Here is a 26,922-nt window from a genome sequence, read left to right as displayed (position 1 = left end):
CCGAGTCCAGCAGCAGGCCGGCCGAGCAACCGCAGAGGCAGCCTTCGGAGGAGAGGCCGGTTCGGGGAACCATCCACATGATAGTGGGAGGTTCGATCGTTGCGGGTTGCACTTCAGCGGCAGCTCGGACGTCGGTTCGTGAGGCCACCCGGGAGGAGCAGAACTCCCTAAAGCGGTCGAGAACAGAAGAGCCAATTTTCTTCACAGAAGATGATGCGCGAGGAGTCCACTACCCCCACGATGACGCGCTCGTAATAAAGCTAAGAATCAACGACTTCGAGGTCAGGCGCGTACTCGTCGACTCAGGTAGCTCAGCCGACATCCTCTTCAAAGCTGTGTTTGACCAGCTCCAGTTGCAGAGAGGCGACTTGAAGCCCGCAGACACTCCTTTGGTAGGCTTCAGTGGAGAAGAAGTCCGGCCCCTTGGAAAAATAATAGTACTTGTGGAAGTCGGCACGTGGACTTGTGTGGTCATATTCAAGCACGACTTCCTGGTGGTCGCGACCCCCTCCCCCTACAATGCCATAATAGGTCGACTGATCACCCATGTCCTACGGGCGGTGGTCTCCACTTACCATTTGGCTATGAAGTTTTCAACAGACTTCGGTGTGGGGGTAGCACGAGGCAACCAACTCGAATCCCGTAAGTGCTACGTCGCCGCCCTGAAGGGAAAAACCAAGGTAGCCGATGACCTTGAGCTGGAGCGACCTATGGAGCAAAGCGAAGAATGAGCCGCGCCCACAAAAGAAACAGTCACAGTTCCGACCTCAGCAGCAGAACCAGATCGGACGCTTCAGATCGGCGCTTCCGTCCAGGAACCTCTACGATCCGAACTGATAAGTTTCTTACTTCAAAATTTAGATATTTTTGCATGGTCCGCGGCAGAGATGCCCAGTATAGACCCGAACTTATAACTCACAAGCTGAATACTGATCCTGTAGTTAGGCCCGTTAGACAGAAGAAACGCAACCTAGCCCCGGAGCGGTGGAAAGCAGTCGATGAGGAGGTCGAAAAGCTCCTCGCAGTTGACTTCATAAGAGAAGTCCACTAGCCGAGCTGGGTAGCCAACCTCGTCCTAGTAAAGAAGGCCAACGGCAAGTGGCGCATGTGCGTCGACTACACCGACCTGAACCAGGCTTGCCCAAAAGACTGCTTCCCGCTCCCCATAATTGACCTATTGGTGGACGCGACCTCAGGGCACGAGTTGCTAAGTTTCTTAGACACCTATTCGAGCTATAACCAGATCAAGATGGACCCGGCGGACGAAGAAAAGATTGTCTTCATCACGGAATTTGGCCTATACTGTTACAAGGTTATGCCCTTCGGGTTGAAAAACGCAGGGGCAACCTTTCAAAGGCTTGTGAGTTAATTGTTTGTGCCATTAATCGGCATAAAAGTAGAATGCTATGTAGACGACATGGTCGTCAAAACTCAATTCTCACATGAATTAATACAAGATTTGCATTATGTTTTTGAAATTCTGCGTAAGTTTAATATGAGACTAAACCCAAACAAGTGTGTGTTTGGTGTGACCTCGGGCAAGTTCCTAGGATACATCGTTAACCAGCGCGGCATTGAATCCAACCCGGATAAGGTTAAAGCCATTTTAGATATGAGACCACCCCGGAAGTTGAAGGAGGTTCAGAGGTTGAATGGCCGCATAACCGCCCTGAGCCGCTTCATGTCCAAATCAGCGGACCGTTGTCTACCATTCTTTAAGGAAATTAAGAGCAAAGGGTTCGAATAGACCCAAGACTGCCAGCTCATGTTCAACGAGCTCAAGAAACACCTCGCTAGTGTGCCGACCTTAACCCGGCCCGAGGAGGGCGATGTTTTAGAACTATACCTCTCGGCGAGCGACGAAGTGGTCGGTTCAGTACTAATAAAGGAAGTGGATCGGGTCCAATGACCCATATATTATGTTAGTAAAATATTGCAGGGATCAGAAACGAGATACCCGGAGATGGAAAAACTAGCATACGCACTGATAATCGTAGCTCGGAAGCTCCGTCCGTACTTCCAAGCTCATACTGTTATCATCCTCACCGACAAACCTCTGAGGCAAGTATTGCTTAAGCCCGAGGTCTCTGGTCGGTTGACGAAGTGGGCCGTTGAGCTCAACGAGTACGACCTCTAGTACAAGCCGCAAACTGCCATTAAGGCCCAACCCTTAGCAGATTTCATAGTCGAATGCACATTCAGCTCTGAAGTCCCCAGGCCGGTTGAGCACAAGGCTCCCAGCTCGGGTGAGCCTGAAGCTCCCAGGTTGGTCGAGTCCGAACCCCGTGAGGTAGCAGCCAGTGTGGCATCTCTCCTAACTCGGCCAACCGCGAGCTGGGATGAGGAGCCCTGGATCCTTCACGTAGATGGCTCCTCGAACCAACAGGGTGGCGGAGCCGGAATAGTTCTATACGGCCCAAGCAGCACGAAACTGGAATACGCGTACGCTTCGAGTTTGCGGCGTCTAACAATGAAGCAGAGTACAAAACGTTGATAGCTGGACTAGCCCTATCTAGAGAAGTAAAAGCAAAGCACATTATTATCTGCAGCGACTCCCAGCTCGTGGTTAACCAGGTCACCGACGAGTATGAAGCTCGCGAGCCAACCATGATTGCCTACTTGACCAAAGTTAGAGAGGCCCTGTTCGACTTCCAGTTACACTTCATCAGACAGATCCCTAGGTCGGAGAACGCTGAGGCCGACGCCCTGTCCAAGTTAGCCAACACTAGCGACATCACCATGAGAACCGTGTACATAGAGGACCTGTCTCGGCCTAGCATTCTCAGGGGGCAGAGGAGGTCGCTCCCGTCATTCAAGCAGAGCCGAGCTAGATTGACCCGCTCACGAGCTTCTTGCTACACGGGACCCTCCTTGCAGATCGTAATGCAGCTAGAAGGGTGCAGCGCCAGCCAGCCAAATACGTCATGATAGATGAGTGACTGTACAGGAGATCCTACACACTCCCCTATCTGCGTTGCTTGCGGCCTACCGAAGCCGAACTCGTACTCCGCGACACTCATGAGGGGTTGTGTAGAGGGCACTTGGGGGGCAGGGCCCTTGCCCAGAAAGTGCTTCGACAAGGGTATTATTGGCCAACAATGAAGGCAAATGCCATTGAACTCGTTAGAAAATGTGACAAATGCCAGAGACATGCCAATATTCACCACCAACCCGCTACCGACCTCAAGTATCTCACCAGTTCGTGACCCTTTGCACAGTGGGGCATCAATCTACTCGGGTCATTCCCGCCAGCAACAGGTGGAAGGAAGTTCTTAGTGGTAGCAATGGACTATTTTACCAAGTGGGTAGAAGTCGAACCCCTCGTAACGATCACAACCCGAAATGTCCAAAACTTCTTTTGGAAAAACATCGTATGCCGCTTCGGATTACCTCGAGTATTGATTTCCGACAACAGCAAACAGTTCGAAAACATCAAATTCCAAGACTGGTGCCAAGACATGGGAATCCGACAATACTTTACTTCAGTCGCACACCCTCAAGCAAACGGTCAGGCAAAAGTAACGAACAGAGCCATCATTCGCGGATTAAAGGCACGGTTGGACCGAGCTAAAGGATTGTGGGCAGATGAACTACCCAGTGTTCTATAGGCATACTGGACAACGGAGAAGACCGCTACGGGAGAAACACCCTTCAATCTCACCTACGACATTGAAGCAGTAATCCCTGCAGAGATCGAAGTGCCTACGTTGCGACTAGAAGCATACAGTGATCAAACGAACGAACATGAGATACGCACTAACCTCGATCTACTCGACGAAATAAGGGACCTCGTGTACATCAGGACCGTAGCCTACCAACAGAGAGTAGCTCGGTACTATAACGCCAGGGTCAAGAGGCGGAACCTCCGCGTTGGCGACCTGGTCCTTCGTAAAGTTATGGTACCTGAACCCGGTGCTGGCAAGCTCGGGTCCAACTGGGAAGGTCCCTACCGAGTGAAGCGAGTGCTCGGGGAAGGAACGTACGAGCTCGAGACCCTCGAAGGGAAACAAGTACCTTAGGCATGGAATATTGTCATCTTAAGACAATACTATCTGTAGCAACCGAGTAGGCCACGAGCCGCTCCCAAAGCCCAATGGCAAAAATGTCGAGCTAACATGACCTCGGCACAATAAGACCCGGTCGCCTTTGAGGCACGGGCAAACATAAAAAATAGACTATAAGTCACCCCAGAGCCTAAGGGCAAAGAACGCCGAGCTGACATGACCTCGGCACAACAGGACCCAGTCGCCTCTATGGCATGGGCAGACTCCGAGAGTGGGCCACTATCCACTCCTCCAGCCTAAGGGATAGAACGCCGAGATAATGAAAAGACCCCGGCAGCATACAATATCTAGTTGTCTCATCAGCATAGGCTAAATGCTTGCAATACCTAAGGCACAGGCACTTCGGCCAGGAACCCTGTGACGGATAGCCCGCCCTGGCATGCAACAAGTTAAACCCGTAAGAGACAACCAATGCCAACTTAACCCGGGTGTAGACAGGTCAGGCATGTACCCTACTATGTCACACCTTGGTGTACACAAGGCTATCCCTACTAAGTGTCGGAATACAGTTCGGGACCACGATGGTTGAGGAACCCACACTCCGGGTAATCAACCCAGTAGCCTAACAGTTCAGAGCAAGACAACCACTTCGATAAGTAAAAGAAAATTGCACAAGTATTTGGCAAAAAATGTTCTTTATTATATAGGCTCCATTACACTACATAAATACATTCAATACAAAAGAGAGGGAAATCGAGTTCGTAGGACCAGAATACAAGGAGCGCCTGACTACTTGGGAAGCTCATCGGCCTTACTCGGGGTTTCTTCAGGGGTTTCCTCAGAAGAATCAGTCAAATCGGTGGCGTCAGCCTCCCCGTTGCCGCCATCGTCTTCAGAGTCTGGGTCATCCGCGGCCTGGCGTGCCATGTCACCTGTGATGTTGAAAGAAGTGAAGGCACTTATATCCAGATCGGGGTAGGTATGCCTTATCCACCATCGGCCGAGCTTGAACCCTGCGGTAGGCCTTTGACATTACATTGTCGAACCTCGAGGACTTGACATAGTCGATGACGGACTGAATCTTGGTCTGTTCCAGAGCATCGTGAAATATTTCCGTCTTCTCCTTGATATCGGCCTTGAGAGATTCCACCTCGCGCTCTAGGGCCTCCTTGGTTCCCTTGAGGGCCTGCATCTCGAGCTGTGAAGCCTTCTGGGCCATTTTGAGGCTTTCCACCTCGAGCTTTAGGGCTTCTTGACCAACTCAGAGCCCGTTCACCTCTGCCTTTAGTCTGTCTCGTTCCCGGGCCAGCTCCTCCCTCTCTAGTGCCAAGGTGTCGTTCAGACCTTTCTGGGCGGCGGCAACACTCTCCAATTGATGGACCTTGTCCTGTGTTGCCTTTAGCTCGACATGGGCCACACGGGATGACTCCTCAGCAGCCAAAGCACGCCTCAGGTGTTTATCAGATTGGAAAGTTAAGGCATGCACGACAGTGTTCGCCTAACAGAAGGAAACTAGTCAGCCAAAAAAAAAGGGGGGGGGGTGAAAGCAGAGAAGTGAGATAAAGTGTTTGCTCACAAAAAACGAACTTACCACCATGATGTGGGTTGCCGCGCGACCTCCGAGCTGACCTGGGGAGAGTTCGGCCCAGCTCATGACTTATGCATTGATGACGCCCCTCTTGCTTCGGTCGAGGCTGACCTCGGGATCCAAGATGGACTCCTCCTCTTCGGTCCCCAAGATGGACACCGCCGCGTCTGCAGTATGCTGAGCCAACCCCTCTGTAGCCTCAGCAGCCGCCCTAGCTAAGCTCGGAGCCTCGGCAGTAACCCCGACTGGCTCGTTCTCCAACCCCCTCGCAGCCTCAGGTCTTTGGGGTGGAAGGTCACCCTCTAGATCTATCACCGGAGGGGCACTGTTGAGCCCGGTCTCAGGGGCAAGAGCCCGGGAATGATCGGGTTCGGGGGAGGGAGCCCTCGATGACTCCACACGAGCCCTTTAGACGACCTTCTTGGCGGTCCGCTTCTTCCTCCTCTTCATTTGGTTAAGGAGCCGGGTAGCCGTGATTCTCTCTTCTTCGTCCGTGGGGCCTACAACAAAGTTGGCGTAAGTAAATCCAAAAATGACAAGCAGATAAAAACAAAGCGCCCAAAAGACAGAAGTAAACCTACCCGAGCTCAAACCGGTCTAAGCGAGCTTCTCTTCGGTGATGTATTCCCGATGATCAAGCTCAGCCTAAGCCCACGAGTGGAAGGCCTCCCACGTCTGCTGGTTGAAGGTGATGCTGGTCGCCGGGGTAGCCACCCTCCAGCTGGTAAGGAAGGGCCATCTTGTGCTGGCCCGGACCACAAAGTAGTCCCGCTTCCAAGCCGGGACCTTGCTCGGGAACTTATTTAGTAGCTTAAAGCCTGGGCGAGGAGATAAGTAGTAGACCTGCCCGTGCTCAAGGGGAGCGCTAGAGGCACTCTTTTTTATTAGCAGTATGGAGCAGAGTATGTCCGCGTCCAAAGAGAACCGCTTTTCATGGCAGAGGGAAATGGTCCCCACTAAATTCCGAATGGAGTTGGGATGGAGCTGATCCAGCGTGATGTTGAAACGCCTTAACACCTCGGGGATAAGGGGGTGAAGAGGGAGACGAAGCCCGCCGACGAGCTATTCCTTGAAAATCACGACCTCATCCGGACCGTGCTCCTAGGGGAAATTACCGGTGGGAAGGCTGTAGCTATACTCAGAATGAAGGTTGAACTGCTGAATGAGGTCTTGAAGCCTCTCCGGTGTCAGAGTAGAGGGACCGAACTGGTCCGGCACCCGACCTCGATGGGAGGTGGACGCCAACTTACCCGAAGCTGCCCGTGCTTTGCGGGCAGGTCGGGCCAGGGAAGGGTCACCATGACCCGAAGTGCCCACCCCGGGCTCATCCGAGAAGCTACTCTCGCTAGACATAAGGAGGACGGGCTAAGAAAAGAAGAAAGAAAAGGAAAGGAAAGGCTCAGAGACTCACCTGAAATAGGCGAAAACGAGCTGAAAAAACCCGAGTTAGAGACTTCAGACGCGAGCTCAGAGCGAAAGCTACTTAGCAGCGAAAAGAATGCCAGAACCCCACTATTTATAGACGCGGGGCTCGGTGACCAACGGTCAGGATTGGACCAATCCAACGGACCTCAAAGAAACCGGCTGCGGGGCTGCCGACGCGAATTCAATTTAGCGCGTTTTTTGGCGTCCGCGCAGCATAAAGTGCTTGACGTCCGCGCGTGAGTTGCACAAGATGTGGGTTTTTTCCCATAAAGAACCAAATGCCCGACCGGTCCAGCCATTGAACCGCCTAGCACAGCAGTGTGAGTAACCGAACCAAATCTGCCCGGCGAACCATGAACTCCCCGCATTGGGGCCCCCGTCCCCAGCACGGGGAGTGGGGGGCAATTGATGGAGGACGATTTGGCTCAACCCCATGAACCTAGGACACGTGCGCATGACCTGGCTTGGTGAACATTCCAACCTAGCAGCACAATCCCGACTCGGCATGGAGGAAATGCCAAGTCAAAGACAGTCAACTCGTCGAGGGCTAATACCGCGGTGAGTCAGTCCCTCGCCTAGCTCGGAGAGCCCGGGCTCTTCTCTAAGGGACGCCAAGCTTTTACCCACCTGGGAAGGAGCACCTCGGTGCTTCGAGTCAGGGGCCCATCTGCCCTGAAGCACCCCAATTTGTGGCAGCTCGGCGAGCCGCATGAGGGAAGGCAGGAAGATCTCCTGCCCGACCGCCGTACCAGACAAATCTGGTGACAGCAGCCATGTCCCTCGTCAGGCAGCGTCGTGCCTGCCACCTTTAGAAGGTGTCCTACACCTGACAGACACGTACACAACGGTGACGGCCCCGCGCGTGCCACCTCAGCCCTGCCAATAACGGCTGTGGCAGGTTGGCAGTGACGGTTATACCCGCCCTGTCAGAGGCCGACGGGGAGAGGTAACATATTTCTGCTATAAGGAGTTTAGCATCAAGGCGGGAGAGGAATTAATCTACGGTACGCGCTATCTCCACTCCTAGTCTTCATTTTCCTCCTTGCTTCTCCTACCAAGTACTAACTTAATCATCGGAGAGTTCCCGCCGGGTAACTCCCTCCAGAAATTTTCTTCTTCTCAGGTATCTTCCAGGAACTACGTGAGCGCCAGGTAGGAGTGACCGGATCGTGCTATATCAAATGGTATTCCGCCATCCCATTTGAAGGAATAGTCATTTCCTTTCTTTCCTTTAGGAATAAAATCTCATTCTTACTTATTCTAATTTTCATTTTCATTCCTGTTTCAAATAGATTATTAGAATAGATCAATCCAAGTTCGATTCTGAATGATTTCGACTTTAATTCCAATTCCAACTCTGATTATAAACCAAATAGACCCTCAAACATTCAGCTTTTCCACAACACTTATCCAGCAAGAAATTTCTCGTTGGTGAGAGAGGGATTCATTAAATTGGGTATCAACTAATTCCTAGTCAAACTGAAGATATGGAGAGAGGGAGTTTGTTGAGCGACCAGATTAGGTTATGAAGAACAAATATTGAATTATAGACTGTGACCACTAGCCAGAGGTCAACTTAGAAGTTAGAATCATCAGCCAACAAAGTTGTTAGGCTAGGCGGAGACCAGCACTTTTGGGAAACAAGGGGAAGCCCCCCATGGCCCTACATCCAAAACAGTTCATGGTCGCCAAATTTGACACAAAAGCAAAGTTCCTTGACGGGTCAACCTGTTATTCTGTTAAAAGCTAACTAGACCAATAAAGAGGGCTATCCATCCTTAAGAGTAAATACCACTTAGCTGCACAAAAAAAAAAATAATAATAATACTAATAATAGAAAACAAGAGTAAAACTTGCAGCCGTTCAATTTATTTATTGTTTATTATATATTACAGTGAGCGTGGGCCTATAGTATATACTATATACCTTTCTCGGCCTTTTGGCTAAGATCAAGTGAGTGTGGACCTATGGCTTCATTTGCAGTAGGCCATGAATACAATGACTTCATCCAAAGCAATATGCATATGTTGAAGTTTTGTTACTTGAGAACTTTATTTCAAATAAAGTCGTCCATGGTCCATTCGCCCCTTCTAACCATCAATATAACCAAACAGCAATTAGTAGGCTAGAGAGTGGACGAATGGGGAAAAATGCTTAATCAAAAGCATCCAATAAAAGCTAAACGACCATAGTTTTCTCTTACCTCCCATACAAATAAAGATAGAGATTCATCTATTTTTCACACATTTCCTTTAGGCTGTGTTTGGCCTGAAAGAAAAGGTAGGGAAAATAGATAAAATTTTATTTCAAATCAAACACAACCTAAAAGAAATGATTGAAAAATAGATAAGTCATTTTAATTCGTATGGCAGGAATTATGATTGATTTGTTTTTCTTTCGAACCAAACACAATCTTAGCTTACAGATTTATCCCCCAAGCCAGGTGCAGGGAGGATTCAATCCCAAGTCTCCACTAAGGCCAGAAGACCTTACCAACTAACTGGTTGACACCTTGCAGGAACACCCCCTAAATTTGAGGGTGGTGAAAGGCTCCAAAGTTGTGTTGTTTCACTAATAACATTGTTCCAATCTATAACTATCGGGCCATAACTACTGTTAAATTTGTGAGTCTTCTAATCTCATTACTTCAAATCAAGTTCTTTTGGTCTCTCTACGAACTCTCATTCAACCTCTCAGCTGTCAAAAAATAAAACTTTTGCTTCTCTCTTATTTTATATCAAACCAAACATAGCTTTAAATTTTGAACCCCCAAGACCCCAACTTGAATTACCTTAATATTTCCTATAGGTACAACTTAAAAGAACCTTCTATGCACAACATCACGAGTCTACTTTCTCCAGAAATGAGCGTACTCATGAAAACATATAAAAACAAATATTTGTTTTTGCATCATGTTCTTCCTTCCATCTTTATTGCCCTCTTCGTGGACTTGAATGCAGTGAAGAATGTTGGAGCTTGCCCAACATTATTGTGACTGCAGGGATCAGATTGCATAGAGGAGCGCTTGAGGATATCAAAGAGCGAAGAACCTGAATCTGCTGCAGCTGCAATCCTAGTGTCTCGGCTACTAGATTTGGATTGAGAGCTACGAAACTTAGCCGATGAATTCCTCACAGGACGGCATTCCTTCTGACTCTGCGTGATGGAATTTGTTGAGGATGAAAATTAGAACAAATGGAGGAAAACACAGGCGAGAAATTCTTATAATACTATCGGGCATCAACTTATGAGAACATTAATAACAAAACTCCTCTTTTCTACCCTTTTCTCTGGCAAGACAAACTTGGAGTGGGGCAGGGAGGAATTCGGAGATTAGAACATGAAAGATAAGAACAATTACAATGAAATATAAAGCACTGAGACCATAGTCATGCAAATAAAGCTTACCACATCTGAAGAACCTTCTGATGTTGAGATCCCACTTCTGCTATTGCTATCATCTCGTCCAAATATAAACGACCTGACCGTACTTGATCCGTGCCTATGGGATGACGATAGGGAGTTGCTAGGTGCTCGGCCCACAAAAGATGACTGCAAATACATACCACGAATTACATTAACAGCCCATTTAAGCTCAAGATTATATTTTAATTACCATTGTTAAAAACAATGTAATTTGTCATTGCACCACTATAACGTTCAAGAAGACTGCATTGATCGACTATGGTCTATGGATTGGGAACTGAATCTCAGCTTGGAATGAGTACAAATACAAATTTGTAGAGTGTAAAGCCTTGTATTTTGTATATAATTGTATTGTACATATTTGTATTTGTACTCCTTCCAAACTGAGATTGAGTAACAAAAAAAAAAAGCTTCTAAAACATGACAAAAAAATCATTCCTAGAGTGCTATATGTGCAAAATTTTACAAGAAATAAGTGTGAATGGTTTTTTTGAAGATTTTTCAAATTTTTATAGGTAAGTTTTTTCGATTTTTTATAATATATTGTGATTTCTTTTTTTCCTGAATGTTTAAATTTATGTTGATCTACAGTTCTTACATTCAAAATCACATTTTTGTGCATTCAATAGATTTGTGGAAATTTCATAAAGATATTTGGGAAAATATAAATTAACAAAAAAATTGAGAATGTAATTTTTTCTGTCTATAAAGACTAAATATGTTTTAGATCTATGGATTTATCTATCATTTCCATATAATAATTGAAAATTCTTCTTTATTTTTTATTTTTAGAATTAAAAAATAAATAATAATTAATTATATTTTATCATTTAATCACAACAAATGAATATATTATAATTCTATTGATGATCTATCATATCTACAGACCAATTGAAATTTCTTTAACATTTTTTATTTTTATATTTTTTGAGTTAAAAATTTAATTAATTAATTATATTTTATCATTTGATCACAAAGATTGAATATATTATAATTCCATGGATGATCTATCATATCTACAAAGCAATTGAAGTTTCTTCTTTAATAACTATTTTTTGAATATATTATATAATGTTTATTTATTTTTTATAATTTTTGGATATAAATAATTATTTATTATATCTTCACTTAGAAGTTGTGTAAATGCATGTTTTATAGTTGGATAGGAGAGTTGGGGTTTTACCATCCAATAAAACATTAAAACTTAAGAATTATAATTTATAAATCATAGTTAAGCATATGAATTTTAATGAAGTTATTATTAACTACAATATATTTCATCATAAAATCATTAAAATATATTAATTTTAATGTATATACACCCAAGGTTCAAAGTATCGGAAACGTTATGAGTATAAGAAAGGAAAATTTAAGAGACGTATCGGGATACACCTTGGATACTCATGGATACAAACAAAAAAATTAAGATACGCATGGAAACACATGGAAATGCTATAAATACTCTAATAAATTATAAATAAACACCAATATCACTAAATATAAGACATAAGTGAGCTATTTATGCATAAAAATAGCACGTTTAGTGGGTTTTATGAAAAAAAAAATATTATAATCAATAAACGAGAAGTCGGGAACAGAAACATACTATCTAATTATGGACATGATAGATCAAGTAATTATTTTGCATGTTTTATTCTAATTTTCTAAAAACTAAATAATTATTTATTTTTATTCAAATAATTATTTTACATGTTTTATTCTAAAAATTAAATTAAAATTAAGAAAAGCAAATATGTAACAAAAAAATTGAATGGATTTATGGACATAATAGATGAAATAATTATATTACATATTTTATTCTAAAAGTAAACTAAAATTAAAAAAAATAAATAAATATTAATGATTCAATGTTTTAAAACATAGAGGTGTTCCACTACCTAGAGGGGTGAAACATAATTTAGAACGCAAGAGGCATAAGCTTCCTTAAGAGGAGGAAGGAGGAAGGGGGGAGGGGGCAACAAAAATGTTTTTCTTAATCTTTAATAAAAATCTTTTATATTAAAAAAAAATGCATAACATTTGTTAAAAGGAGGGTCTTATCGACCCCAGCTAAAGGGGGAGGGGGCAAACCACTTTCTTTCCCTTTATCTTTTTCTAACATTGGCTGAAAATGTAAAAAAAAATTGAAAAAACATATTTATTTTCACTCCTTTTTACAAAACCTTAAAAAAACTTATTGAATCTTGGCATCTTGCAAATTTATAAATGTTTTTGGCAAATTTTTACAAGATTTGAGTCTTTAGAAAGGTTAAAAGGCTTCTTGGAGGGTTTGGGAAAGAAAGAGAGTTTATGAAATGGGTTTAGAAGCCCTCTTTCAAAATCACTTCTATTTGTATTTTAACAACAATAAAATCATTGTGTATCGACCGATATGCTACCGATACACACGACCGAAACTCATCGATACGATGTCAATACGCCTTCGGCACGACGAAAAGGGACGGTACAATTGATTTCGAACCGTTCCCTGTGCCGAAAACCTTAAGATACAGTACAATACAAGCCGATACATGACGAAATTTTGAACTTTGTATACACCTCATTAAGGTCTTATATTTAGTGTTATTGATGTATTTTTATGATTTATTAAAGTATTTATAATGTTTCAAAGTGTATCTATATGTATTTTAGTTTTTCTTTGATATACATGTGTATCCAAGGCGTATCCCGATATATCTTTTAAAATTGTCTTTCTGATTAGGGATGTTCATAAGAAGGCCCAACCCGGACCAACCCAACCCGAGTCAGCCAAGTTTTCATCAGCACCAGTCAATTTCGAGTTGTACAAATTCATAAACCAATGGTTCGGGTTGGTTTTGGTTTCCTTGTGTGAAAACCGAAACCGACCCGAACCGAACCAACTAAGTTCCTACTTAACTATTTAAATATATATTTTGATTTTAATTTATATATTTTTTATATTTAAAACTGTTAAATAAAGATATTTCAGTTTTACATAAAAACTAAAAATATCTGACAACCCAAACTTGCACCACACAGGCACATGGCTCATGGGGGGCATGGATGAACTTAGAGCTAAAACCAACCCGACTCAAACCGACCAAGTCGGTTGGAAAAACCTAAGTAAACCGACCCAACCCAACCCGTGAATAGCCCTATTTCTGATACACTTGACATTTCCAATACTTTGAACCTTGAGAACATCCTTTTTTTAACATTCAAGCAAAACACTGCCTGAAAATTCCTGCCTCCAACCAAAGGAGGGGGGATCCAGCCACTTAATTAAGTATATTAATGTTGCTACCTAGACCACTTAATTAGGCTATGTTTGGTTTGAAGGAAAAGGTAAGGAAACTTATACAAGGTTTGTAAAGGTCCCCCTATCTTTCACTTCCTTTCCCTACTTTTTCCTTCAAATCAAACACAGCGTTAGTGTTTTCTATGTTTGAATTTTAAACATGGGTGTTATTTTGGTAATTTTGTACTTTCATTTTGGGGGTTAGACATGGAAATACGGCAGTTCAGTCTTCTTTTATGTTCCTTTAAATTATCTTAAAAATCGCTTAAAACTTAAAATATGTATTCCATTGGAGAAGCCTGCAAAAAAAAGGTAAAAGGTTAAGTTTGTGTTGAGTTGTGCCTTCATGCCTTGAATTCCAGTCTGTGGCCCACTCCATGATCAGAGCCGAAGCTTGTGAAGAACCTGATTGGGAATCCCGGCAGAGCCCCCACAGCACAGACCCGGCCAGTTTTGTATATGGGTCTTATGCATGCATGCATGTGCAATTGTGCATATGTTTGTAGGGCTTTTTGAGTGTATCTAATCTTTGCATCTGCCACTCATACAGAGAGAGCTTCAAGTGTATTGGGTGCAAGGGTGGTTTTGTGAGGCTACTCAATCCTATACTGCATTTTTACTAATTTAGTATATTTCTGCTCCCCCCTTGCCCGTGAAGATAGGTCAAAGGCCAAACCATTTTGTTCTCTTTTCAGAATATCTGTGCTTTGTTTTGTGCAATTCGAACTTGTTTGATTGTGGGTGCGTGTAACAATTTGTATCCAGTCCATCCCTCCAACTCTTAAGACCCAAATAGCTGGGACCAACATAATGGATGATGGCTAGCAGTAATCTAACCCACACCCAATACAAGTACACAAATAGTTTAGAAAACTCTGGGTTTACAAACTTATTATGGCTGTCCTCTTCATTGTCTTACTTTCCAAGCTGTCATTTACTGTAGCTTCTTGTCTTCTTGATGGGTGCTAAACTATTACTGAACACTCTCCTTAGGAGTTTTCATCATCAAGCTAGCAAGTAATGAGATCATATTCTAATCCTTTAATTTATCTATTATTTTCCTCTAGAAAGTTAATCTAGAGAACACTACCATGGACCATCTAAACCATACTGACAAAAAAATTTGACAATTAAAGACAATATAAATCAAATCCATAACACCCACCCTCAAAAACCATCATCCTCTTTAAGTTGTTTTAATATATTTGCACTATTTTGCTAGTTTCACCAATTTTCCCATTAAAATTTCATCACTTCTGGCATTTGCAATAAAACAGACAAAATAGCAGTTATCCAATCATGAAAATTTGGTCCATCAAAAATACAGGCCATTAACTAATGGGAATCTTAACTATTTGGGATCTTGGGGATTGGTTGGGTGGGGGGACTGGTACAGGGCTGTCACTGGTCTCTGAAAGTCCAATGCCCAACCCAAATTCCAATCTACGTATTTCAGATTCAGATGATCCGTTTGCATTATTGGATCAGATGCGGATCTGATCCAAGTCGGTTAAATTTTATAAAAATTAATACACATACATATATATTATTGATAATATATAATTATTTAAAGTCAGTAATTATTTTTTTATAATTTAATTCTTCTCTATTTCAAAATTGATGAAACAAATTCAGATTAGATCCAAAAATTCAATAGGATCCAAGGCCCCCCTAAATCTGATCAGATTACAGATTGGGTTTGGATGTGTTTATAAATCAGGCCAGATTCATAAAGGCTAGAACCATCCCAATTACACTCCAATCGTACCTAACCTCAGGTAGTTTATCATGAACTGTTCTCAAAATCAACCCAGTATTCTGATACTTCCTAGCCCAAGATTTTACCCTCACACTAAGCAATAACCCATATAAGGTCACTGTATATCTCCTATCCATGTCACGAAGCTATAATGCAGTTCACCCAATAATGTCAACTCAATGCAAAGTGGGAAATATCTATTTACCTTAGAAGCACTATTACTGTTTCCTCCTGTAACCAGCATATTGAAAAAGGCTGCATAATAAAAAAAAACAATAAGAAACAGCTAGTAAATTGGAAAGAATAATCTTGTAGACAGATAAGAACAGTCAAGTTATCTTTAATACTATCAGTTATCTTTTCTCAAAAAAAAAAAAAAAAAGAACAGTCAAGTTCTCAACTGAGTGTCTTACATGTTGGCTTTGCCTTTTTCTTTGTATCAGGGGCAACATTCAGCTTCTTTATAAGACCAAAAACTTCTCTTGAACTCTCATCCTCTGCTGGGGACAAGAATGAGCCCTGATCTTCCTGTTGCATATGATAAAGTACACGAACTCTTCCAAATCAAAATTAAAAATGAGACTAAGAGACAAAGTTATAAAGAAAATAAAAGAAACAGAGGGTATACAAGAAAAATACTAACAGTACAAATTTAAAACATATGCATTAGTAGAAACATATGACAAGAAAAATAAACTAACAAGTTATAACCAAATCCCTGTGGAAAGTGGAATCCAGGGGAGAACTCACATTTTTCTCAAGTAAGCGCTGTCTAACTAGCCTCTGCTCTGTTTCCTCGTCATCAGATGACAAGACATCATCCTTATCGGTAAACATCCAAGGAATCATCTGCTTCACTTTTTTTGTATTTATTCGGGTAATATTTGTTGGAAGCATATCATCTTCAAACTCATCTATGGAACCCTCACCAAACTCTCTTTCCTCTTCATCTTCAAGCATAACTGTGTCTCTCTGTTTCCGACCAAACTTTAACCTCTGCAAAACATTATCTGTTGCAGCTGCATCCTGTTGTTCAAGCCACTTCTGATGAAGCTCATCACGCCTTTCACTATCTATTGGATTTTCCTTGTATCCAGTCACTATCAGATCATGTAGTTCTTCAACCCCTTCATTTTCTTCATCCTCTTCATTTTCTTGGAATCTCATTAAATCATGATCACTATCATCTTCTTCTTCAGCTTCATCGTCAACAAAAGCTTTAACTGGATCACCTTTTGGAGACAAAACCTCACGACTTGATTTGTGCGGATGAGGATCAATGTTCTCCTTGTCATCATCTTCTTCATCAGAACTGTAATATACACAGAAATTAAGAATGCATGATAATAAGATGTCATAATTGAACAAAATTAAAATGGCATAAATAATCCAAATTTAAATTCCTTTGGTTTCATGAAGCAACCAGAAAATGGTTTCCCAATGAAGTTGACAAAAAGAAAGAGAATAAAGCTTCGGTTGTATTTTTTCAGGCTTTGGAATAAATTGGGTATAAAATTGTTTGCAAGATCTGGTTCTATATTGAGTTGCTAGAGTGCCATTACAAGTAATATATTCAAGATACTGTACATAAATAGTGGTCTGGGAAATAAGAAGAGTGGCTGGCTTATCAGTTATCAATGAGTTTTGAGCACAGCTAAAAAAGAAAAAAAAATAAAATAAAATGCATGTAACCACAAAAAGGAAAAATGCAGTAAGCATAATTTAACAATGGATATGGCACTAAACAAAGTGGAATTGCAAAAACAGGACTTGTGTAGCTGACCCCATATAGTTAGGAAAAGGTTTAGATGATGATGGTTTAACTTACACTTCATCAGGTGGAGCAAAATCAAGCTTTAAGTTCATAGCAAGCAAAGATGGTGCTAGAACTTCTTCAGGACTCTCAGGGTGATCCTCCCCAGCAGATTGGGATTCAGAGAAAAGGTCCTGCAGTAAAGGCAAGAAAATGGTACCCAAGCAATTACCTTCCTATCTTTACAACCCATTAGCAGGAAAAGCAAATACATGATAAAATTAGATATAGAAAAATCAACCTGAGTGCCATCGACTGGATACCGAAATCCATCTCTTGATCCACTGCCCTGAGCCTGCAGTTAACTAGCAATCATGGCATCATACAGTTCATCTAAAATAACAGACATAAAAGAGATACACTAAACTGTATTCACATCACATCCTTGTTATTGTCAACATTGTGAAAGACATCTTCTTGTTTTCTAGATTTGCAATAAAAGTAAACACTTAATAAGAATGAAACATAATTTTGTTGAGACTTGAGAATAATAAATATAACAGCCATGCACTTGGTGCCACTCCTATTAGAACCAGAATACAACTGGGCTATTCTATTTCCTATCATTAAAGGAAAAAAGAAAACAATGCATTCTGCTGTACGTATATAATCTCAATGTGTAGCTACATCCTACATTCATCATTCTATAAATCAATTTACTTGGTCTATGAGAAATGATATCCCAGAGCAACCTAAGCCAGCTAAAAGCCTAAAACACCACAACCAATCTTGTCATGGTTACCAGTCTCCTGAGAAATGATGAAAAATACAAGTTAGAACATCCCCTAGGACATTATTCCATTCATTGAAGCAGCAAATTAATGCATATAGGACTCAATTTATTTGGTTTGTTACAATTAAAGCCACATTTGCATCACATCCAAAGGACACTAAAAGATCATAAGTGGTTTTCCAATTAAATGGATATGAAAGTTCATCTACTACTATATACTCACCATACTAGACGAGACATTTTCTCGATCTGAATGAGCTGAAGCATTTATGGATCCATTCACGTGAATGGCATCTGAACTACCATCCACATTCAGGTGATGCATGTTTGTGTCCTACAACCATATAAACATGTCTTCCTGAGTTGATACAAGTAGATTGCAAAAACACGCCATAGACTTTCTAGGATAACATTAGTGTTTAAAAGCGCAAGGCACAATTTAAAAAAAAAAAAAAAAGTAAAGTGCAAAAAAACAGAAAAGGGAAAATGCATACTTGTAGTTTAAGCTCTGTTATAAAAAAACCTATTAGCTCAAATTTAAATATATAAACATAAAACTCGTGCACTCAACATATTCCAATTTTCATGTAGAAAAAATAAATATAATATACGAATCAGATTCATGCACTCAACAATTCATGCAAGTTTCTTCATTTCTTTTCCAATCACATTACCCTAATTCTGCAAGCTGCTTTGTACCTAGCCCCTAGCTCAGCTGCCAAGCTTTAAAAAAATGCAAAAAGCACAACATTTAGCTAAGAAGCACACATAAGCTGAGGCACAAGGTGCACCAGTCAGGCACCTGTATAAAGGCAAGGGACAAGCCTTGAAATGCACCTTTTGGATCACTAGATAATACCACTTTTAAGAGCTTTTGAAATAAGTAGAACTAAAATAAAATAGGAGTGGATGTCATGATACACTTAGCATTGGAGAGCAAGAGATAACTCAATGCAACCTTTTTCCCATATTTCGGTTTGATAATTCATAACAAGGCAATGATTAAGGAGGATGTCACCCATAGAGCAAGATGAGCAAAATGGAAAGATGCATCCAGAGTTTAATGTGATATGTGAATCCCACTTAGAGGATGCCATCCAGGTACATTCTATATAACAGTTGTAAGACCAGCTATGTTGTATGAAGCAGAGTACTGGACAGTCACGAAACAAGTCCAAAAAATGAGTGTAGTAGAAATGCCTACGCTGAAATGGATGAGTGGAAAAACTAGAAATGATATGGTCAAAAATGAAGCCATTCAGAAGAACCTGAGAATAACTCCAATAAGTGGTAAAATGAGAGAAAATAGACTAAGACTATTTAATCACATGCAAAGAAGACCAACTACAGCACCTGTAAGTAGTTTGCTACGAGTTAAAGAGGCTAGAAGGGCAAGGGACAGTCCAAAAAGGACACGAATTAAAGTAGTAAGAAATTATTTAAGCATTTGTAGTTTAATAATTGATATGACACTAAACAGAAGAGGATGGAAAAACATGATACATGTAGCAAACCCCATATAATTAGCAGAACACTTAGATGATGATGATACCACTTTCATAACATACATAGTACATAAACCCATTTAAAAAATCATGGTAAAACTAAGAAGCCCTTGTCATATTCATGTACAAAAAACTTACCATGTTGGACTTGGAGCTAAATTTTTCATGTTGAGCAGCAGGACCACTAAATTCATCCACATTAGTGCCATCAAAACCATAATCTACACTGAGAAGATGCACAGAAGATCCCTGAAATCATATAGCCACATTTTTCCAGTTAAGATGTAATAATAGACATTCTGATAGTAAACCATATGAATTTAGATATTCACTAGCTGGTTAGAGACCCACTGTTTTTTCAGGGTTTGCATTCCCACTCTTGATACGTTCAGGATATGTGTCCAATGAACACTCTCTCAAAGAAGAATTGCTGACATCGAGGAAACCAAAAGTGTTTGAAATACCAGCTCTGCAACCAATAACGCAAACTTGTAAACATGGAGAAGGAAGAGTTGAGGAGCCCATTTAATATTACAAGTTGAATTACAGACTATGACTCACTTTTTTGACACCTCTGTCTTCCTTTTTCGGATCTTCTCCAGAACTGAAGATATTGACTTCCGTACAGAAACTACGGGCTTAAATGCTGCATCCCTAGTTTCTAATAAAAATATAGAATCCATGTAGAAAATTGCATCAATAATTTGTGATGTTAATGAGGCCAATAAAATAACATGGTTTTCGCCCTTTGTAATGAAATACAGATAGAAATTTCATCTAATTGAAACCATGAGCTAGTATTATACAGTCAGCGATGGTCTACCTCTTAAAAGTCTCTGAGATTCAGCGTGAAGTTGTTCAAGGCGAGCCTTCCTTTCCTGCAAAATTGCATACAACTTGTTTGGGCCCGAATTAGGGGAAAAAAGAACTGTAAATTTATCAAAAATTTTGTGGAACTACAATAAACTACCTTCTCTAGTCTTCTCTTTGTCCAACCAGACGTTTCAATATTTTCATCTCCACGACTCTTAACCCTCTTCTTATTTTTCTTCTCAACCGAACCTTCTAAGTTGTGCTGTTTATTAAGATATTTCTCCGCATTCAATTCTCCAGTTTCTTCTCTATGAGAGGCTTCTCCCGAGTCCTTGGTTTGATCTTCTCCTTTTCCATCAAATTCATTAGTCGTAGCATCCAAAGAGCTCAGCTGAGATTCTTCTTCCACCTCCGGTGTTGGCAGTGGTTCCAATCGATCTCCATAGGCAAACAGTGGATCCAATCCTGGATCAGAATCCTTTTCAAAGTCGAAACTCTCCGTTCCCAAAGCAGACCCCGATAGATCCACCGATTCCCCGGTATCTGGGATTTTCGAAGACTCGGAATCTTCTTCATTGGGAGAAAGGAAAACGGATGCTGAATGACCTTGATCCGTGTGATGAAAGAGGGACTCATTTGAAACCCTATAAGCTTTCTTCAACCGCTTCAGTTTCCTTCCATCAACTGGAGAAGAGGCTTCTGCTGGATGTGACAAGATCTGGTAATCATCGTCGCTCTCCATCTTTTCTCCCCCGTTGAAAAATAAGACTTCTCAGAAATTATGTACAGACTCGATTGGTTTGAGCTCTTTAAGGCCTGCAATGGAGAAAACCAGACGGGTGATGTGTAAAATAGTGAATTTGGCGCCAAATATTTGAAATAAGGCGCGAGATTGTTTTGACTTTCTGATACAACAAATGACAACCACCGAGTCCGCGTTCCGTGAACCCGTGGGTTCATGGACGTGTGAATCCACCAATGAGAATCAACCACGTCGGTTGCGCAAAAAGAAGCTAACATCAACGCTTCACAAGGCCGTTAACCGAAGTGACCGGTTGAACCGGACACAAAATGAGCTAATTATCCTCTGAATATATCTCGGTTCGAGCCCTCCCTCCCATTTTTTTTTCTCCTCCACCGAACCCTGCCCCACACATCGGCGTCCGTCCATTCGAAAGCCGCCGGCTGCGAGAGTGTCTGGTTGTACGTTCTCTGGCCTCCTCCTCCTCTTCTTCTTCTACTTCTCCTTCAAACACAATAGTCTTTCTGGTTTTCGTTTTTCAACAAATCGAAGGTGAGTGAACCGAACCTCAGCTCACACCGACGGTCAGTCTTTAGTCGAACGAAGGTGACTGAAAACAAACTAATAAGATAAACTAGAAAAATCTAATCACGGGTACATTAACCAAAACCCAATATGAAATTAACGGTGCATTTGGTTTTCGAGAAATGGATGGGAAATGAAGAATTATTGAAAAATATTCTTTTTTTCATGTGTTTGTTTCAAATGAAAATCCGGGAAAGGAAAGGAAACACCAGTGACGCAAGTTCTCAAAAATCGGTAAGCGGGGTCACACTAATTTGGTGAGACCCCGCTGAGAAAGGAAAAAAAGGCGGGAAAAATTTCTCGAGAGCCCTCTCATAGACATCATCGCCTCCCTTCTTCTAGTCCAACGGTCACATCTCCGGCATCATCTCCATTTTTCTCCTGTTTCGTTTGATGGATGGCCATCGAAGTCTCACCGCCATCGTTTTCGACGAAGGTAGGCTTAGATCTAGCATGATTTAACTAGATCTAGCTTCTAACCGAATAGTCACTTGAGTTTATCCGCACTATCTCCAAGTCTGGATTTTGGAATATGATTGTTCCATATTTGGACTTTGTTCTCGGACACAGTAATATATCTTTTGATTCAAACATTTTTTTCCCAGTTGACCAAACGGAACAGGAAAATGAATTTACACATTCACGTGATCGACCATGCAATGTCATTGAAAAAGGTGAGAAGGGATGACAAACTTGTGTTAATATGTTTGCTGATAAATTTTCTTTGAAAATAAATACAGGAAAATGAATTTTGATCATAATGTTTATTGGGAAACAAACACTGGATACAAAAATAGGAAAAAATATATTCCTTTCTCATCCCATTCTTTCTAGGCAGCCAAACAAAGAACCAAAAAGAATATGAAAACAGTGTAAAATATCATAAACCACTGGATATAGGACACATAAACCTTGTAACACATTTCTTCTATGCTTAACACTACATACCATAACACAAACAAATTTACCCGTTCAGTGGTTGGGGTGCATCACAAGGTAGAAGGTGGTAGCCTCCAAATCCTTCTTTATCTTAGTGAAATCTCTTGTTATATGTCCAAATATACATATATATATATATATAAATCATTTCTTCCTAAACATAAACAAAAAAATTAGGGCTTCACTATATATTAATTTGACTTTTATTAGTTGATTTGGATAACAAATGAATCTTCTAAATTTATAAACTAGCACCACAAACAAAGTAATAAGCATAACGAACAGGGGAAAAATGTCTCTGAATCAATGCAGAATGAGTTCGAGACTGCTGGTGTGATGTGGTTCGGGTTCACTCACCTTCGTTCGATTGAAGATTGATCGTCGGTGTGAGCTGATGTTCGGTTCACCCACATTTGATTTGTTGAAAAACAAAAACTAGAAAGGCCATTATGTTCGTATGAAGAAGAAGAAGAGGATGAAGAGGAGGATGCCATAGAACGTACCGTCGAACACTCTCGCCACCGGTGGCTCAAGAGTGGATGGACGCCGGTGTGGATTGAGCTTGCCAGTGTATGGGGTTGGATTCGGTAGAGGAGAAACAAAAAATGGGAGGGAGGGTTCAAACCGAGAGATATTCAAAAGATGTTTGCTCATTGTGTCCGATTCAACCGGTCACTTCAGTTAACGACCATGTTAAGCATTAACATTAGCTTCTTTTTGCCTAATAGACGTGGTCGACTTTCATTGGTGGGTTCACACATCCCATGAACCCACATGTAGGGCTGTTCATAAGAAGGCCCATTCCGATCAAACCGACAAATCTGGACCGACCCAACTTGAGTCGGCCAGGTTTTCATCAGTATCGGTCGGTTTCGGGTTGTACAAATTCAAAAACCGATTGTTTGGGTCGGTTTCGGCTTTTTTTGTGTGAAAACCGAAACTGATCTGAGCCAAACCGACTTATTTCCTATTTAACTAAAAACTGGAATATCTGAAAATATATATTCCAATATCTATATCTAAAAAATATATATTATGAAATATGTCAGATATATATTTTCAGAAAATATATATTCCAATATATTTGTATGTATATTTCTGTTTATATATATATATATATATATATATATATATATATTTCTAAAATACATATTTCATTTTTAAATATATTTCCAGAAAACTAGGTGGCCATGGGGAGCATGGATGAACTTATAGTCGAAACCAACCCAACCCGACTCAAACCAACCAGGTCGGTTTTGCTTAACACTGGGTCGATTTCGGTTTCCATCTCAGGTAACCTGATCAGGTCGGGTCGGTTGGAAAAACCTCAGTAAACCGACCCAACCCGACCCGTGAACAACCCTACCCACATGTCCACAAAACACAGACTCTATGCCACTGATTTGATTAGGCAAAGCGTACCGATATCAAAAGAACCAATTCGTTGAATATACTCAGGCTTGGGTGGGTTTAGGTTAGGAATGTCAATCGGGTGGGTTTGGGGTTTGAGTAATCCTCTAATCTTCCCTGCCTGCGGCAAGCATATTTAATTTATGGATGATTTACAAAAACAATTATGGAAATTCAGGGCAGGACACCCTCTCCCCATCCCTACCCCGTAGTCAAGGTATACTGGCCCGTCCCCAATGGTAGGTTGGGTTTGGGGAAAGGGGAATCCTCAAATTTTCCCTTGTTCGAGCTAACCACTAAAAATTATTTAATTTACGGATAATTTATAAATAGGGATATAGGATCATGGAATTTTTGGGGTATTTTAGGAATTGAGTTAATACATTGTGGGAGTACTCTAGAAATAGAATTATGGGATCATGGGGTTTTAATATTTTAGGGAAAACTTTGAGATATTTTAAAAATCAATATCAAATATATGAATATTTTACTAATTTACCATCAAGTTCGAGAAATTATATGCAAAACTCACCCCGTTTAAGATCAGGGAAAAACCACCCCATTTGAGGCAGGATAGGTCGGGGCCCCAGTTTTATGGGGAAATTGCCAACCCTAGCTCAAGTTAGAGAATTTGTTAAAAGTCGAATGGGCCCAACTCAAGGGCTCGAGTTTAGCATTTGCTAAAATTTGTGTTGGCATATTACATGGTGAATTGGAGTCCGTATTTGCTCCTAACAAAGTGTGCCTTACACCATCCTCACAAGGCATCCCATTTGTGCACTGTGAACATCTTTACATGAATGATAACATCATGTACGGAAGATGTTCGTAGTGCATGCGTGCGATGATTGTGAAATTGGTGTGAGGCACGCTCTGTAAGGAGCATATCCGATTTCTTTTCATGAGTTGAAATACCCCAAAGTGAACCCGATGAAATTGTTTTTTGGTAAAACAACAAATGAAAGTCAAAAATAGGTCTGCATGAGCCGCAAATTTGAATTTTCGATGAAGCTATATCAAGTAGCTTTTCCAAAGAGACTCTGTCATCTTCAAGGTTTTAAAAAGTTAAACGTGGAGGTGAGGTGGTTGGCTCTCATAGGAGCGAGGCATGAGCAAAGCGTTTTGAGACATAAGCCTTCAGCCAACAAAAAAAAAGGTACTGGTGTAATTCATAAACAATAAAGTCACTAAAAACAAAAAGTTCGGGTATTAAACATGGGTTCACGTTTCAAAGTATTAGTACAAGCCCAATACGCTGAAAGGGGTGTATTGAATACCAACTCTGAATCCTGTATATCTCTTTTTTAGTTTTTTTTTTTTTTTCAAAAAAATTGCAGTAATGTTAGTTTTGTGGGCCACTCCAACCATTTGTCAAACAGTCCCTAACAACACCATGAACGAGGGGGCGGGGGTAATCCCCCTTTTAGTCACATCCTAGCCAATACTCAAGTACTCAACAGTTCAGCAATTCAATTATACAATCTACTCACAATAAGAGGAGATCACAATATTAAGTTTCTCCTTTTCTTCCTCAATGTCATAGAAAAGGATCTATCTGTTACTTTGTTCACAGTGAAAATCTGAATCGAATATAAATTGTGAACCCGGTTTAACTTTGTCTCTTTGTTTGTGCTCCACATCAGCAGAAATTTCAAGTCCCAAATATTGAAGCAAAATTTGCACAACCTTCCTCCTACCTCAATCCTCTTATATAAAGTGAGGATCCCATTATCTTGCTTCTTACCTTATTCGTAAACAAATAATCCTCCTCCAATCTTCTATTTAACATATGAAGTGGAAACCACTTCATTTTTCTTTCCTTTCTACTTCTTACAAGTTACAACCAACTAAGGATAAAATAAAAATTGAAACAAAAATAAGTCAAAATCTGCACTCAATTCATTTGCACTTCCATACATTTATACCAGTACAAAATGAAATATAAGTTCAATTTAGGAAGAACATAAATCCAAAAATATACAATACATATACATATAAAATGCAAGATTTTACACTCTACATATAAATATTTGTACTACTTCCAAACCAAGCCATAATTGCAAACAAACCGACTTGAATGAATGTTGTCATCGTGGAATTTATCTTTTACTGCGAAAGACTCTGATGAACTTCCTGCCAGTTGGTGATCAGAGGTTATTTTGGTGTAGACATGATCTAAGAGTAATGTTCCAGTGCACTGTGTGAAAATGTCTGCGTCGAGTATTGACCATTTGTTCTTGAATTGTGTGCTTTTTCAAGGTCAGTGAGGTTTTGGCTTTAAATTCCTTATGAATTAGTGGGTTCCAACAAAAATCTATTTTTCGCAAGGAAATACGTGTACAATAGTATTGGAGGGTGGATTTTGTCGAGATAATGTTTGTCGCTGGATATTGAGGGCTACAAAACAAACGCAAATATGTATTTTGGATGTGCGAATTGCGATGCAGCAGTTCTGAATGTCTTGGTTCAAGAACCTAGCTAGAGAGAGTTAGTTATCTATGATTTTCTTCTTGGGGCTTTCAAGACAGATAAAGAATTCGTGGAGATGTCGTTTCTGTGGATTTTGCTTTATCCAAGTGAGGTTTAATTCATTGGCTGCAAAAGCTGCACAGGTGCCATTAGATGTGGCTGTGATAACATGGTTGTTAGGCGTTAGGCGTGCAAACGCCCTGGGCTGTATGTAGACAATAGAAAGTTGGGCTTACCCCAACATTTTTTTTCCTGTATGTTTCGGTGGGGATGTGCATTGAATACCATCAGAGATTCAGAGGGGCGGCTGCCCCAGCTATTTATTGATCAGGTGATGTTGAAGCAACATTATGTTACCTAATTTGTGGCTTTGTGCACAGTATGGTTTCGAAAATTGAACCGGATAACAGTTTTTGGGTTCAAAATTAGAT

The 26,922-nt window shown here is 41.0% G+C and overlaps 1 protein-coding gene across 2 annotated transcripts; it reads right to left on the bottom strand.

Moving 5' to 3' along the window:
* Positions 1-9,776: 9,776 nt before the first annotated feature.
* On the bottom strand, positions 9,777-23,108 carry LOC104595738 (DNA ligase-like protein). Of its 2 annotated transcripts, XM_088887005.1 has the most exons (14): positions 22,970-23,108; positions 20,504-21,162; positions 20,357-20,411; positions 20,095-20,194; positions 19,885-20,002; positions 19,672-19,782; positions 18,252-18,362; positions 17,537-17,590; positions 17,311-17,429; positions 16,233-16,794; positions 15,896-16,010; positions 15,688-15,737; positions 10,426-10,569; positions 9,777-10,173 (listed from the first exon to the last, which is right to left on the bottom strand). In XM_088887005.1, exons 2-14 carry the CDS (start codon positions 21,086-21,088, stop codon positions 9,928-9,930), a joined length of 2,370 nt encoding a protein of 789 aa, XP_088743131.1. In that variant the 5' UTR covers positions 21,089-21,162; positions 22,970-23,108; the 3' UTR covers positions 9,777-9,927. The 2 variants fall into 2 exon arrangements, with proteins under 2 accessions (XP_088743131.1, XP_010254905.1); XM_010256603.3 differs by lacking the exon at positions 22,970-23,108 and having other exon boundaries at positions 20,504-21,232.
* Positions 23,109-26,922: the final 3,814 nt, after the last annotated feature.

Source organism: Nelumbo nucifera, chromosome 5 (assembly GCF_055504915.1).
Source record: "Nelumbo nucifera cultivar China Antique chromosome 5, China Antique-T2T, whole genome shotgun sequence".
NCBI classification, from domain to species: domain Eukaryota; kingdom Viridiplantae; phylum Streptophyta; class Magnoliopsida; order Proteales; family Nelumbonaceae; genus Nelumbo; species Nelumbo nucifera.
The sequence above is the reverse complement of the archived record's forward strand: the minus strand, read 5'-3'. Positions and strand labels throughout refer to the sequence as shown.